At 41.2% G+C, this 16246-nt stretch overlaps 2 protein-coding genes across 3 annotated transcripts; both read right to left on the reverse strand.

The window, feature by feature from the left end:
- Positions 1 to 892: 892 nt before the first annotated feature.
- Positions 893 to 5863, reverse strand: naxe (NAD(P)HX epimerase). Its single transcript, XM_004569225.2, has 7 exons — positions 5711 to 5863; positions 3934 to 4123; positions 3747 to 3855; positions 2708 to 2818; positions 2479 to 2589; positions 1990 to 2137; positions 893 to 1352 (listed from the first exon to the last, which is right to left on the reverse strand). The coding sequence occupies exons 2-7, from the start codon at positions 4104 to 4106 to the stop codon at positions 1153 to 1155; spliced, it is 852 nt and encodes a 283-aa protein (XP_004569282.1). The 5' UTR covers positions 4107 to 4123; positions 5711 to 5863; the 3' UTR covers positions 893 to 1152.
- An 807-nt stretch (positions 5864 to 6670) lies between these two features.
- Positions 6671 to 15336, reverse strand: LOC101476203 (lamin-A). 2 transcript variants are annotated; one of them, XM_004569223.6, is made up of 13 exons: positions 15117 to 15336; positions 14358 to 14713; positions 12667 to 12823; positions 12256 to 12381; positions 11984 to 12154; positions 11634 to 11759; positions 10675 to 10895; positions 10310 to 10583; positions 10101 to 10208; positions 9893 to 10012; positions 9692 to 9748; positions 8590 to 8787; positions 6671 to 8471 (listed from the first exon to the last, which is right to left on the reverse strand). In XM_004569223.6, the coding sequence occupies exons 2-13, from the start codon at positions 14693 to 14695 to the stop codon at positions 8436 to 8438; spliced, it is 1932 nt and encodes a 643-aa protein (XP_004569280.1). In that variant the 5' UTR covers positions 14696 to 14713; positions 15117 to 15336; the 3' UTR covers positions 6671 to 8435. The 2 variants fall into 2 exon arrangements, with proteins under 2 accessions (XP_004569280.1, XP_004569281.1); XM_004569224.5 differs by having other exon boundaries at positions 8590 to 8784; positions 15117 to 15335.
- Positions 15337 to 16246: the final 910 nt, after the last annotated feature.

The raw sequence follows: 16246 nt of genomic DNA on the forward strand, positions 1-16246 counted from the left end.
AGCTTGTTTCTTAGATGATACTGAATTCAGTCCACTCAAATTACCTCCAGTCACCAGATCTAGGAGCAGTACGGCAGATTGTTTCATGTCAATGCACCAAAATCTCTGAGGGATGTTTCCAGCACCTTTTTGAGTCTATGCCACAGAGAATTGAAGCAGTTCTGAAGGTAAAGAGGGCCTAACCCATTATTAGCATGCTGTACCTAATGAAATGACTGGTGAGTGTACGTATATGCATCCAGCCATCCATTTTCTTCCGCTTATCCGGGGCTGGGTTGCGAGGGCAGCAGCCCAAGCAGAGAAGCCCAGACCTCCCTCTCCCCAGCCACCTCCTCCAGCTTATCCAGGGGAACACCAAGGCGTTCCAGGCCGGCCAAGATATAATCTCTCCAGCGTGTCCTGGGTCTGCCCCGGGCCTCCTCCTGGTGAAACATGCCAAGAAAACCTTACCCAGGAGGCGCCCAGTGAGCATCCTTGTCAGATGCCCGAACCACCTCAGCTGGCTCCTTTCAATGTGGAGGAGCAGCGGCTCTACTCTGAGCCCCTCCCGGATGGCCGAACTTCTCACCCCATCTCTAAGGGAGAGGCCAGCCACCCTTTGGAGGAAGCTCATTTCCACCGCTTGTATTCGCAATCTCGTTCTTTCGGTCACTACCCACAGCTCGTGACCATAGGTGAGGGTAGGGACGTAGATCGACCGGTAGATTGAAAGCTTCGCTTTTACACTCAGCTCTGTCTTCACCACAACAGACCGGTACAGCGTCCGCATCACTGCAGCCGCTGCACCAATCAGTCTGTCGATCTCCCGCTCCCTTCTCCCATCACGTATATACGTGTACGTATATGTAAAAAAAAAAATTTGGGAAAAGCAGAATATATGAACTTTAAAAAGTTTGTCAGTTTGTCAGAGAAAGAATTTTTTTATTTTCATATTTACTTTAGCTGATGCTGCCATTGTGCTGCAGGTGTGATGACAGCATACGATTATGTCACATAAGCTCTCTTAAAATCAACAAACAAGACGTGTTAATGAGTGAACGGATGTCACGCTGCTGGCTGTTTCACCCAGTTTACAGCCTTTATGCTGAGCTAAGCTGATTGCTTTATAACGCCAGTGACAGCTTATTTCCCTTCAGTGATGGCCCACATCTCTTAGAGTTGCAAAACACAGTCTGTGCCGGGGTACTGGGGCAGGTTGAGTTGATATTTCTTCTCCAAGCCAGGTGGCACAAATCTGCCTCCCAAGAAGTGATATCGTCCTTTAAACAGGGAGGCGGATTTCTTTGGTGCAGTGAGAGAGATGAGCATGTCAGGCTGGAGTCCATCTGTGCTACCCTGCTCCACATCCCAACCTTTAACATGAAAACAAACAAAAAAAGGCTGTCACTAACCAGCTGAAATTTCTGTTTCCTGAGATAATCTGCAGTATGTCTGTTAGCGACAGTTGTTAGACCCAAATCAATATCCTCTGTTTGGGAGCGCGGACATGCAGCAGGCTTCATGCAGTTATTGATTATAATCATTCCAGACTGTTGACAGATGCACTGCAGTTTAATAAATCCTCACTGACAATAAGCAGAACTCCACAACATTGCTGGCAAGCCGTACTGCAGCGAGGAGGACTGCAAAACCACATGTTTTTCAGCTAAAAGCTGGCTATACATTGGGTTTAGTTTAAGAGGTAATGCTAGCAAAAGTTAATACATCCATTTTTATAAGAGACATTTCAATTCAAGGTTGTGGCGACATGGAGCTTTCCCCAGCTGCCATGAGCTGGGAGGCGGGTTATATCGTTGAAGGGTTAGCAGTCTGTCAGCATGGCTAACAAAGAAAAACAGCACTTCACATTCACATCTTCATGGTGATGTGCTAACCCCTGCCCCACTATACTGGTGCATGCCTTATTGATTACTTTTTAATGGCAGTAATTTTGTATTGTAACCAGTTACTTCACAAAGTAATGTCACCCAAGGACTGGTGAGGACTGACCTGAGGGGATGTCGATGCTGGCTGTGGGCACTGTGGACTTTTTCAGTGTGTCCAAGATGGAGCCAAAGGGCTCTCGCACAGCTCCCTTGAAGCTGAAGCCAAAGATGGCGTCTATCACCAGGTTGTATGCTTCATCAATCGCTTTGGCCTGAGGAGACAGTTTTACCCAGATAAGTTAGTTTCAAAGGAATTAATCAATAGCTTGAAAGCACATTTATTTCAGTGAGTAAATCCATCAACTAAAGCTCCTCTTAGCTACCAATGAAATTATTCACTATCTAGTTTGCTGTAATAAAAACAGAGCTATTATCCCCTCAGTATCATTTAGACAGCTAATTTAAACTGGAGCCTAATTACATTAGCTCTGTTCATGTGTAACAGAGCATTTGTACAGCTTCATACAAAATGCACAGTCAGAAAACAATAAGCAGTGTGTCTGTGTGTTTACATTGGATAAAGCTGCAGCTACATATTTTATTAACACCAAACCTCAGGCATCTCAGTCAGGAAGGGGATCTCCATTTTCTGGCACTGTGTGGTTAGGCCTTGGAACAGCGGCTTGTTTGGCCTCTTTGGGTACAGGATGGTCGGCTCGTAACCCTGAAATCAGACACACAAAGTACTAACGAGGAAAAAGGAATTTAGGATTTTAAGGCTGAACGAGGATGTGAAAATAAATGGTTTACTTTCCTCTTCTGTGAAATTGAGAGACACTCACAAAGAGTTTCAGATGCCGGGCACAGACCAGGCCATCGCCCCCGTTGTTACCTGGTCCACAAATCACTAGCAGAGAAGGTCTGGCTTTCACCAGAGAAGTAAGTGGATATGCCTGAAGGAAAAGAAGAAAGCAAAATAAACTTTGATATATTTAACCTCCTAGGACCTGGCGTCCACATATGTGGACATCACATTTTGGGTTGTTTAGACCAAAATCCTAAATTTTGCTCTACAAGGGCCTGATATCCACTTACGAGGACATTATACTGCCACTGTTCTATCGAAATTTTAGACAAATATCCTCATATGTGGCTCTAATTTTTCTCAGAAACAAAAATCAGGTAAAAAATATGGCAATTCTTTGTTTTTACATTCATTGGGTCACAATCAGCCCAAATATCAAAGAGAAATTAAAAATGCATGTCATGGAAGAGTTTGGGTCTTAGGAGGTTAAGGGCCCGTTCTGTGTTAGTTACGCAAACCAAGTAAAGCTTCTTCCTGCACCTTCGAGCAAAATGCAGTTGTATCAAGTGCATCTCAATTCCACAACAGCAAACTTAAAAGTGCAGTTGAAAATATTTCAGACTTTGATTGTGCAAAAAGACGAATGTTTCAACATTACTATAACGTCATCAAGTGTAATGTTACTTTAGTCTGACTACAGAAAAATAAAGGCTGACGAGTAAGATTAGATCAGAGTTTTGGGGGAAATTCATCACACGATTTTTGCGTAACTGGTTGGTAGCTGTCTATTTACATCAATGTTTAAACTTTTATTTTTGTAACTGGATTAAGTGGCTCAACCATAGAATAGAAGAAAAAAGTGAAAATATTTCTACACCCCACTTTCGACCCTTGTTTCTTTCTTCAAACCCTAAAGACACCAAACTCATTTTTGAGCAGCTGGAATAGGTAGAGGTCTCACATTAGTTCCTGAAATAATTATTTTACATTATAAAAGAGTTTGTTGCCAGTCCAGTGACTAATATTCCTCCCGTTAGATTTGCATTTCAAAAATAAGAGCCCACGGTGACGCTCACCCGTGTGACGGCTGTGGCACAGCTGAGTCCAGCCAGCTCCATCAGTTGATCCACACTGAAGCCGTACTCACTGAAGAGCTCCTCGTCGATGTGCTGGGCCTCCTCCTGCCTGTGAAGTATTTACAGGTCAGTCTAGGCTCATGAAGTCTGGTTTTACTCTTATGTGTGAAAAGGTTAAAACCTTCACCCGAGATATTTGATGGCCTGGGCCATGGTGGACGCTGGTGTGCTGCTGAAACAGTCCTTTCTGTGGCTGTTAGCTGCAGCGGGCAACGGGCATGTCCCTGCCTGAGCGAGGGCTGTCGCGGCTCGTGAGGTCACCAGGAAGCCGATCCCAAACAGAGCTCGAACGCTCAACATCCAGATGATACAAGCTCCTGAGGAAATTTAAGAAAAGACCACAGTGAGCAATGTTCAGTCTGCTGATGACGCAGGTTTCACTCCTTTCGCTGTTTCCTTGCTTTTATTTGCTCACACCTGCAGACTGCAAACTTAGAATCAGTCATTCCCTTCGTCTGCGTTGCTGCTTAGTATGCGTTAAAGAAAGAGGTGAGACACCCCACTCTCACAGTCTGTGCAACACCAGAACATGGTTGATTAAAACTAAATAAAAAAACCCATACTAGGCATTTAAAAAACAAAATTCCACAACAAAAATGAACTAAAATGATACTGTGTTATTACAAAACTAATACAGTAAAGATAAACTGAGTGTATTTTCTGTGTAACCATCAAAACAAAAAAATAATCTAAGTGCAGTAATATTTACAGATCTGACTGCTTTATTTCCTCCCACAGGAGAAAATCATCTTGAATTAGACCACTGCAGCATTAAAAAAAATAAGAATAACAATAATAAAAACAAATGTAAATAGATTACAAGTAACTTATTTTATGTAAATACACTAATAATCAATACAGAGAAAACTATTATCTGTATCGCTAAAATTATGTGAAAAGGAACATTATCACAGGAATCTCTGCAATCCTGTGAAAAACTAATTACAGCCCATGATTCAGCAGCTTGTAGCACTACCTTTAGCAGCAATCATTTCCTGTATGAGTTTATCAGCCTCTAACATCACTAAGGGGGAATTTTGTCCTACTCTTCTTTATAACATTGCTTCGGTTCCTTGAGGTTTGCAGGTATTTATTAATGCACAGCTTTCTTAAGAGCCTGCTGCATTTTAATCATGCTGAGGTCTTTCACCTGGCCATTGTAACACCTTGATTCTTTTCTTTTTCACAAATTTGCTGCTGTGCTAGACATCACTGTCCTGTTGCATGACTGAATTTGGGTCAGGCTTTAGCTGTCAGACAGATTAAAGAACAGTTGAATCAAATATGAACTGGTGCAGACAGTCAACCTGGTGACTGTAAGGTGACCACATCCTGTGTCTGCAAAACACTCCTTCCAAACGAGCCAGACTTGTTTAATCTTTCTCTAACAGTTCATTGCACAGATCGATCTTTTGGTGAATTTGCTGGGAAGTTTGTGGTACTGTGTTGACACACCTGAATGTTGCAGACCAGCAAAAGTGCCTACACTTGTGCTTTTACAGAGGTGCTCATGATCAATTAATCGTGATTAGCAGCACCTTACTGCTACATACCCTCTTAATTACAATGAAAGCAGTCAGGGTTTACTTATTAATCCACATGACTGCACAGAAATAAAAAGTGTCTGAACTATGAACACTGAAGTGAAACAGATTTCACTTGCTAACATCCAGTTCGATTTATGTTCAGATCAACGCGACTAATATTTGTAAATGTTTATTAGCATTTGTATTTTTTTTTTTAATCTGCATTACACGGTTATGTGGATATTACTGTGTACACATTAATGTCGCAGGGCTACAGTAGGAGCACTCTCATGTCCACTTCACTGTTATCTAGCTCTGACTTGCTAGCTAACGTGTAGCATTTGCTCCACTTCGTGTCAAAACATTAGCGACACTCACCAAATTTTAACACCCTTTTTCTTGCAGACAGCTTCACATGCAGTTTTGTCCTTTTAAACCACAGAGCTCTTAGTTTTGGAACTTTGACGCTGTGCAAGAGCAACACTTGCACCCTGACCTTGTAGGCTACTTCCGGGTTTGAAAGCGACCTGAAAACCAGGATTCCAAAATAAAAGCCTGCTCTCAGTCGGAGAGACTGCAGTAAAAGACACACTTTTCTAATTAAAATGAGAAAATATGCGTAACCCTTACTATATATAAATGAAGTAGAATCCCTATATGCCAGCTATATAGAATCAGACCCATGTGACACACGATATAAGCCCATTTTATACATTCTTTTTTATATCCTTAATTTAATTATAACTAGTAAAGCACAAATGTTCAAAAACATTTCCATTAAAGATATTCCAGTAAATAATTCTTTATAAAAACAGAAGGTCTATGAGCAGAAACTTCATTTATGATTTGGAATGTTCATTATATATATGAACGATTTGATTTTGAAAATATTTTTATTTATTTTTTGTAATTTCAAGAAGCAGGAATTCCTTCTAAATAGCGGAGAAAAGGTACAAAAAATATAAATGAAATACTCAAGTAAAGTTCAAGAGGTGGTGAAATAAATGCACCTATAGTTTTATAATACCGTGGACGAGTATGAATACTGAACAGTTATAATCTGTTCTTTTATATTATTGTTATCATGTAATTGTGAGCCTGAATACAAATGTCATATTTTTCTTCATTTGAATGAAACTTTTTTTTTTAATTATTGATTTTTATTAAATCAATAAAACTCTTGGCCTCGTTCAAACAGATGAACTATATAGCAACACCTGACTGTGTCCTAATAGAGGAATTATTAGAGGCTGGAATTGCCCACCCCTGTATTAGATTCTATGGTGAGGCAGTAAATATTGTAAGAAACTGAGTAAATAGAAAGACACAGAAAAAAGGCAGGTTTCTGAAAACACGTTTATTCATTTTAATAAAAAAAAAAAACCCGACAATATTCTGTAGATCTGTAGCAAGGTTGGGTTCATTTTACCTTCACCATGTAAGAAGATTTAATGAGAAAAAAAAAGTTTTCAATTTTGGTAAAATTGTAGGGGAGACCGGGGATAGTTGTAACATTTTTGACATTTCTGTCTGTAAATTGGAGCTCGTTTAAGGTAGTGGATTCAAAATGTAATGCAAAGTATTTACATGTCTCAGCTATTAAATAGTGCAGCTATTTTCTCTGCAGCACAATTACTCATTGCATGGTATGGCCTCAAACACAAAGAGTGAAATGTTACAATTAACCCCATAGTCTGGGTTAGTTGTAACATATCCTGGGGTGAAATGTAACACAATGAAATAAGGGTACTAACAAAACATTTACATGTAATCTTTGTTTATTCAACACATGAATGCACTTACATCCATTTATGTAGCTATGTGTGTGTGTGACAGAATGCAGAAATCTAACTTTTGATTCCAACCCCCCAAAAAAGACAAGTTATGGAATTTTCTGCAACTGAATATTTCATTAATTTTGGTTGGTCTTCCTTGAGTTTGGCCTCATTGGCTCAGTGGGCATTATAACCCACAACTCTTGCACCAATTTTGAACATAACAATGAAGCTGAAAAAATGTAGTTGTTCACCAGCATCGCAATTCCATTACTTTTTTCATGGCTTACCTTGGTGAGGTTTGCAAAGTGCTTCAGAAAGATGAGGAAATCTGTTTCTTGCACCCATCCTGATTTATTTCCACTACCAGTACTTCCTACTGGTCCATCTCTGACACAGTGGTCTGCATAATGTATGTGTGGGAACACAAACAGTGGAGGAATTGTGTTGCCAATGGCATTAACCGCATATACAAAAGCAACCAGTGAACCTCTCTCTGCTGATGTCGTTGCCCCAACTTGTTTAATATAAGTTAAAGTAATAGTGTGGTAAGTTGTAACATCTGCATTATTGTTACAACTAACCCAGACTGTTGCTGTTACAACTGACCCAGACTCCTATAGCCATGAACTAGCTAACATTACAGCCAATGGCTAAAACATTAGCACTAAAGACTTACACAGAATATATCCCCATAGACATACAAATAACATAATTTAAGTTTGATGAGTTTAACTGCAAAGCAGATAATGCTATTAGAAATTGAAATAAAGTAGAAAAACTTACTTTTTGGCATACAAATTACTTTTTTTCATGTTAAATTGTCTGTGTTTGGCAAAATGTGCTGATTTTTCACATGTGATAGCAGAACTGAGTTGGGCATGCACAGGATGAGTCACATCATTTGAAACTTAGCCCTGATTGGAGAAATTGGAAGTGTTACAACTGACCCACGTTACAACTATCCCCGGTCTCCCCTAAACTGATCACAACCCCGCTGTGTCAGAGTGTCTATAGAGTATAATGAAATTAATTTGAATTAAGTTTTTAAAACGAATGAATGTTAAAGTAACTGTTTTACATTTTCCAACCTTAAATGTCCCTAATATAAAAAAACAAACAAAGCTAACCCCAATTAACCTTTAGGCTCTGGAAAATTATTCTTATTCATGCATATGTACATTATAAAAAGCAGTATAAAATTTTCTGGCATTCAATAACTTGAAATTAAATTGAAAGTACATAAACTGAACTAAAAACTATACCAGATAACTCAACAACTGATACCTAAGAAGCTATAGAAAATGTAGTGTAGTGGCCCCAGGGCTTCACATGATTGGACAGCTCTCCATTCTGCCTCCAGTCTAGGAAGAAATTTTAACAAAATTAGAATTATCACACATGCATATTAATAGACAAAAAAGAGGTAATCTTTGCATGAAAGGGAAGTCATATATCTCCTGTATGAGCTGCGGTACTCACCTTGCGAGGTGTGCTCGTGCTGAACACGTAGGAGTGGGGCAGTAAACCCTCGGAGATGCCTCCGCTGCGGAAGGAGCGGGAAGCAGAGGACACGGAGCAGTTGCTGGATTTATCTGAAGGAAGTCCGCATGAGCCGCACACGACCGTCCGGCTCCGCAGGTTGTACTCGCCGTCCCCACAGGTGCTGTGAGCCACCTGCTGAGGCACAGACAAAGCTTTTAATTAGTGTGTGTTAAAAACAAAACAAAACCCTGCAGTGGTAATAAAGGTCAAGTATGTGTCGTGGTGTCTGTGCTTATTTAATTTTCATTCCTTCTCACTGATATTTTCCTAATGTTTTGGTCTCTGTTTTGTCTTTCTTGTTTCCATTTCCTGTCTTATTTTGGTATGTGATTTTCTTTGTGTCTCTTGGGATTGACTTCCTGTCTTTGTCTCTTCCCCCCCACCTCTGACACTCCTTTGTGACTGCCTGCCCCACCCTTATTTGTTTAATGAGCATCTACTCAGTCCTGTGTGTGTAAATAGTCTGTATCTATGGGAGGACTGGTTTTGTAACAGCTTTTGTTATTAAACCGCCTTTGTCTCCTGTATTTTTGTAGCCCTGATACAATGAACAAGAGCCTAAAAACAATAAGTGAACTGTTTTTTTGTTTTTTTTAAATTGTCTCTTTTAACAGTTAACATTGAGTTGCGTAAACAGTTGATGAAATATGTGTGTTTGCAACTATTCTTCACTACTGATAATCATTTTTCTAGTAAGAATGTAAAATATCCATTGGGAGCTGCAACTGTGTGAGATTTTGCTGTATTTCTTCATTTGCACACGCACATGTGTCCTTGCTTCACCTAACTAAAAACACATATATCCTTTTAAATATCTTTATTTTACTTACCAACCATCACCTTATCATGCAACACGTAATGCTCAGTTTCAATGTTACCGCCCCCACACAGTGATACGGATCCATTTGAAATGTTAATATCTGAATTAATGTGATTCTTATTTTAATTCAATGCAAAACCAGTGGATGCTGCTAATTGGATTCTGGTCCTGCACATGATCTCATTATGCACATGCTAGGAAAACTATCATTTCTCTCACCATGTCATCATCTTCTTCTTCAAGGTGAGTGCGGGTGACCTTCCTCATTGCCATTTCCTGAAAGAAAAGTGTTGTAGTTTTTATTTATTCATTCAGTTTCGGTATATTTTAAATATACTGGCCATGAGTTTTGATGTCTTGACACTTTAGGTCTGAATGAAATGTCTATCAAGCCCAATAAGCTGATTTAATTCAAAATACCTCTCCATTAGTGCTGATCAAAGTAGTCTGGAAGAGGTCTCCGGTGCCCCAGGAGGGCTGATTCTTCCACACCAGGTCAGATGGAGGATTATGAGTTCCACCAGAATTAGAGGCCCAGATCTGACCACATGGACAGTACAGAGTAAATCATCTGTGCTAATCAGGTGTTGATTGGTGATTCTGATTGCTGAATAAAGACGCTACTAACCGTCACCCTCTGACCAGCCTTCAAGGTGAATTTAGCTGGGAACTTGAAGGCGATGGGAGTGCCAGATCCCACCTGCCGCTTCACCTGCCAGTTCCCCAGATTCTGATCCTACAAGAGCAAGAGGGTAGTTGGGTAAAAACGTCAGAGTTCAAAGTCACTACATTACAAATAGTAATGTAGTCAGTCCACCTCCAACTTCTCCATCTCACCTCATCAGCTTTGTTGCTGAGTCTGACATATTTCCCATCCAGATCCACCTCGTCCACAGTGACACGTCCACTGGCCGAAGCCTGCTGGGTGATGCGAGTGCGGGAAACGGCTCCACCGGCGAAGCTGGAGGCCTCGCTGTCGGTGTCGTTAGGGCGACGTCTCTTAGCAGGGGAGTTCTGAGCGCTGTGGTGGATAGATCGAGAGAGAGCTCCAGAAGTAGAGGATCGACTTCCCGCCGCCCTGGTAGGAGGAGGGCTGGGCGAAAGACGCAGTCTGCAGAGAGAAACATGTTGATGACGATGATGAGATAAATGAAAAAGTTTATGAACCACACAGAGGAAACGATGAGCGTCGTTACACATACCTTTGCTCTTCTCCCTCCAGCAGCTTCCTGTAGGCGCATATCTCCATGTCCAGGGCCAGCTTAACGTCGAGGAGTTCCTGATACTCATCGAGCTGCTGCTGCATCTGGTGCCTCATCTCTGCCATCTCTCGATCCTTCTCACCCAGAAGGCGACGCGTGCTGTCCCGCTCCCGCGACAGAGCATCCTCGAGGTCCCTGATCTTTGCCTCACGAGCTGCCAGCTGGATCAAACCAAAGAGTCACAAAGTTACTGCCTGATAGGATCAAACAAGCAAGTCTGGAGACCTCAAGAGCAATCAAGGAGTGAGTTAATAATTGAGCTCAAAAAACAAAGGAAATCTAGAGAAACCATGAAAAACTGAACTTTTAAACAAATAAATGGAGTTTACAGCCAGCATCAATTTGAAGAGCCTAATTCATGTGAATCTATAAAAACAACTTCTGTTTTAAATTAAATTGATTTCTGTTGGGGTCTGTTTTTACTTTAAAACATGGATGTCAAACTGATTTTACATAGTGAGTCACATACACCCCACTTTGATCTTAGGTGATATTGAATTGGCCGGACCAGTGAAACTACATGATAAATACGCAAAACTACAGAATAATTTATGTTACTTTTTTCCACAGACTGTTCTGAAATGATAAAATATAAAGTTTTTGTTGTTCTTTTTACTATGGACTCGATATTTGAAAAACAAACTTTCTTGTCATTTAGTTGCTTAATTACTTTGATTTAGCATGAAAGTGGGCAATCTTTATTATCAGGAACATCTGTAAAACCTATGAAACTGCAGTTAAAAATTCAAAATCTATGCGCTTCTTTACATTTTCTACAGCTTTGGCGGGTCGATTGTGTCTTATGTTTTGCACCCCTGCTCTGAAATATGAAAAATATCACCCTTTTCTTTAAGTGATGTATGCTTGCAGATAAGTGTGTGCTGATTATTTGTAAGAACCTGTTTCTGTAGCTGGCTGAGCTGAGTCGACGTGGACTCCAGGCGTACTCGGATCTGCTGGAGCTCCTCGTGTGCTGCCCCAACCAGGTGGCTGCTCCTGTCTGCTGACTGACGAGCACTCTCCAGCTGATGGAGGGAGATAAAACATGGACTGTAACCAAATTATACAAGACATTTGTGAAACTGCGAAAGCCCAACAACTCGGAACTACACAACCATGTCACGATGTTTTAACTGGATATTTCTGCTGCGCAATTATTCAGTGCAGCTTTCTTTCACCACTGAGGACCAAAACAGAAGACATAAATGCTGCAAAGTAAACCTTTAGTAACAGTAACTTGATGGTCTACCTTGGTGTTGTAGGTCTTCTCGATCTCATCCTTGTACATTTTAATCTGCAGCTCATGCTGGTTGCGCATATCCGCCAGTGCCTCGGCCAGTTTGCATTCAAACTCCTGCTGGTGGCCATTATCCAGTTCAACCATGCGGGACTCATGACGCCTCTTTATCTCCCGCAGCTCCTATTGAAAATTTACCAGCAATGATTATCAGTAAAGTCCAGCATGGGTACTTTTTAAAATGATTAACTAATGATAAGAACATATGCAAAAAGCGCTCAGACCTCAGAGTGGAGGTTCTTCTGAAATTCCAGCTCCTCTTTCAGAGTCTGGATGCGATTCTCTCCATCCACCCTCCTCAGCATCTCATCCTGCAGCTTCTTCTTGGCATCGGCCAAGCTGGTATCCAACTAAAAAAGAAGCACAAAATGGGCCGAGTATGAGTACAAAGTAATGCTGCGGAGTGGAAAATAAGCAGTCAGTGGAGTATGCGGGCAGGAAAACATGCAGAGAGGCTGTCCTTCAACCCCTGCTGAAATCTGAATTAGCTGACATTTACTAACAAAACTTGGAAGAAAGAGAGGAGGACTATGAAGGACAAACAGAGAGGTTCTGAGCTTGTAGACTGACTGCAGAAAGATTGAGCCCAGATGTGTTTCTATTGAGTTTTAAATTGAGCGTGGGTTTGACTTTACCTTGGCAACCTGCGCCTTCAGGTCCCTGTTTTCCACCTCGAGGTTACGCTTTTCTCCAAGAGCCGTAGTCAAGGAAGCATCCTTCGAATTAAGCAGAGCCTCCAGGTCTTTGAGCCTCTGCAAGGCTCCCCCCAGTTCTGACTCTTTTTTAGTGTTCCTATGAAAACAAAAATGGGGACTAAGTTCCACTTTAAGTTCTCAAAGTGCAGCTTTTGTTCATTTTTAGTGCAAGCATGAATGAAAGAATGCACTACTTTACATTTTCTATGACAGCTTTGAGTGAGATCAAGGGAGGATTTCTCATTCATGTTTATCTCCATTAGTCACCATAGCAACAATACTTGAACAAAACCTTAAACTACTATTACAAATGCCACTGAGACTTTCAATGTGTACATTTTCTCTCGTTTTACTCAAATGACACTCAATTCATTCAAGCTTTGAGAATCCATAGTTTAAGAGTTTAAGCATCTTACTGCATTTGTTTTAGTGACCTAAGACCTAAAACTGAATTACTATAGTTTCCTTTACACACTCTAATCAAACAAATATGAGCTATTTTTGAATGAGGATGTCTACAAGAAGCAGAAGCAGGGGAAAGACCTCGGTGCATATGAGTCATAGACCACAGTGATTTTCATCAAGTCCCGTGGATCTGGTAGCCACAAGCCACAGCCGTTGGTTTTTAGCTGAGATATTGCCATGGCAACGGTATGGCTTTGCCAAACACACTGTGGCCGTCGTTTTATTATTTACGGAAAAATAATCCAGGCAAGAGTGGAGCTCTTTAAACACTGCCACGTATTGTGTATAATGATGACTTTGGTGAAGGAGGAGAAGCTGGGGAAAGAGTTAGTCATCAGCCTCTGGATGTGGAAGCATGGGAAAGAGCTGGAGTCCCACTCCAGCTCTTGCCCAGTGAGCAATGAGGAGAATATGTTACAGTTATAGGGAGTGTTCCCAGCGGCAGGGTAACACAACTCTCAGTGCATCACCAAGTTAAAACATCAGTTATTAAAAGATTATGAGTAACTGCTGCTTAATATGTATCAACACTGAAGTCCAAACCCTTTCACATTTGTATTAAGGGACAAATAGATGCCTTCAATTGAAAGGGTTTGTTTGAAAAGGGGGATTTTAGATGCCTCGCAGCAGCGAGACATCTCATGATCACCAGACACTCTGCAGCAGAGTTCTTTCTGAGAAGAGTTTGGCAATCCCGACTTCAAAAGCTGTATCGTATAACTTTAGCTGAACAGCAGACACTGTGGGACAGGTGATAATTATGGGATAATAGTAACTGCTAATGTAAATATAACACAAACAGAAATGAGTTATGAAGTCAGCAGAATGACAAGAAACTCCTAAGACTTGCTGAAATTAGATACTGGAAGCTAAAGGTCAAACCACATTAAATCGTGCCGTGACAGCCCCTGAGTGTAAGGAATGAGTAAGGGTGAATTCTGCAGCTCATGATTTCATCTTGTTGTTACTATTTTGTCTTTTAAAGTTACACACTCCCACTATAGCTATAAAAAAACAACAAAAAAAACCCCACCCACATCGATCAAACACACAGGGGTGAGTTTAAGGAATTTGGGGACCCAAGATGAGAGGGCACAAACCCAAAGTAATCAATCTTTTTTCTCAGCAGCTCCTGCAGACACGTGCAAACACAGTAAACATTATACCTGGCTTTCAGCTCCTTGTGGTCCTCTCGCAGCTTGCCCAGCTCCAGCTGCAGCCGTGCTCGCTCTTTGGCCACCGAGTCCAGTGTCTGGCGGGCATCTGCCAGCTCCGTCTCATAGGCGGCCTTCAGACCCGTCAGCTCCCGGCTGACCTCTGTCTCCGACTCGGTGATGCGCAGACGCAGCCCGGCGTTCTCAACCTCCAGAGAGCGGACCTTGTCGATGTAGACGGCCAGTCGATCGTTGAGGTTGCAGAGGTCCTCCTTTTCCTGGAGACGGGTGATCCGGTTGGGAGAAAGTGGTGTGTTTGCACCTCGTGGAGTGTTTTTGGGTGTCGCCATTGTAACTTTCTTATTTTGCTGTCAAAACAGATATGATTATATTCATTTGAGTCTAAAGAGTCAATTTGAGCAGGTTTTATTCAAGTGCAAATGCACACCATTCAGTTTGATCCGACAGTCGACGTGGAACATGTGTCACAAATAAGATGAAAGAAATATGCCCAAGAAATATTCATTGAAACACACAAAAATGAGGCAACTTTTTGGCTCAAAGTTCAAAGTTAAAAAGAAAACAAAGCTTAATTCACTGGAACATATTGATTACTTCCAAATACATCCGGCTCTTTTTAATCCCCTAACATTAAGCACACAAACGACAAAGCACAATTAATCAAAAGACATGGGTGGGGTTAACAACTCCACCCAAAAATTAAAGTGATGTCCTTGCCCAAAAGATACTAACTTATAAAATTCGATTTACCTTTTTAAAGTTTGTTAGAGGATGAGAAATCTCTGGAGATCTTTGCAGAGTAGTTTGACGATTTCCTTACGTGATCCCAGTGTTCGTCTTGGTTCTCTCTTCAGTCTGCAAACTGAGCTGTCTGCAAACCCATCAGAGTGCCCATGTAGGAAAGAATGAGATGGGAGGAGAGGTTGGCCTCAAGTTTGGCACTTGTTAGGTGGCTGTTCCTCCCTCCCTCTGTCTCTCTCTCTCTGTCTCACTGTAATGGGTGTACAGTCTGAATAAATGAGTCACCCTCTGCACAAAGCCACGCACAAAGCCATGTGATGCCTATAAGGGATAATTTTAAGCAGATCTGTTGGCTGAGACTTGAATTGTAGTCGTTTTGTAAAAGCTCTGCAAAAGTTTTAACTCCAGAAGAACCCCACAGAGCTGGAGTCTTCACATCCTGTAAGGATGCATTTACGCAACATCTTTTCTTAAGCTCTTACACAAATTTCCTACTTAGCCTTTGGTTTAAATACCTAAATGGCCAGAAATGTATTTCTTTGGACAGCCTTAACTAAGAGATTCCGAGTCATAAAACAAAAACAGCACCAAAAGTGTGCTCTGGCAGACTGGTTTTCTTTTGTAGACCTTTAATTATTCTGATTGTAGCCCACTAAACATCACTAAACATCATACATATAATATGTATGAGAAGATACAAGATACAGTGTTACAGATACAGATGATACAGTGTCTTTACATTTCAGTGGCAGGATGAGAGGACTACGCAGTGGTGCAGATGTTAGCACTCACGTCCTGGTCGGCTGGAGTGTTTCTCTGTGGAGTTTACAGGTTCTCCCTGTGTGCTCCAGTCTCCTCCCACACTCGGAAACACAGACATGCTCCTCTATAGGCGCTTCCATCTCGCCTCTCTTATATCAGCCAGATCAGTCTGCCTTGCTTGAGACCAAAATTTGACTAGGAAAATGAATGGCTGGACAGCTGGAGTGACTACAAAGACACTGAGGCTGAAGCATTTTACTAAATCTCATAAACTGATGAACAAGCTGATGGAGATTATATGCTAACTGGTCATTTTATTAGGGACACTTGTTTGACTGCTTGTTAATGCAAATTTCTTATCAGCCAATCGCATGATG

Source organism: Maylandia zebra, linkage group LG22 (genome assembly GCF_041146795.1).
Source record: "Maylandia zebra isolate NMK-2024a linkage group LG22, Mzebra_GT3a, whole genome shotgun sequence".
NCBI lineage: Eukaryota > Metazoa > Chordata > Actinopteri > Cichliformes > Cichlidae > Maylandia > Maylandia zebra.

Bases quoted from the DNA above. Each gene is read 5' to 3' on its own strand.
- naxe (XM_004569225.2), bottom strand. From the start codon at position 4,106: ATGTTGAGCGTTCGAGCTCTGTTTGGGATCGGCTTCCTGGTGACCTCA. The intron at 3,856-3,933 runs GTGAAGGTTTTA...AATACTTCACAG, and splicing joins CAGGCCATCAAATATCTCGG to GCAGGAGGAGGCCCAGCACA. The intron at 1,353-1,989 runs GTCAGTCCTCAC...TTCATGTTAAAG, and splicing joins CAGCATCGACATCCCCTCAG to GTTGGGATGTGGAGCAGGGT.
- LOC101476203 (XM_004569223.6), bottom strand. From the start codon at position 14,695: ATGGCGACACCCAAAAACACTCCACGAGGTGCAAACACACCACTTTCT. The intron at 12,824-14,357 runs GTATAATGTTTA...TTGTTTTCATAG, and splicing joins CACAAGGAGCTGAAAGCCAG to GAACACTAAAAAAGAGTCAG. The intron at 11,760-11,983 runs GTAGACCATCAA...TCCCTCCATCAG, and splicing joins AGAAGACCTACAACACCAAG to CTGGAGAGTGCTCGTCAGTC.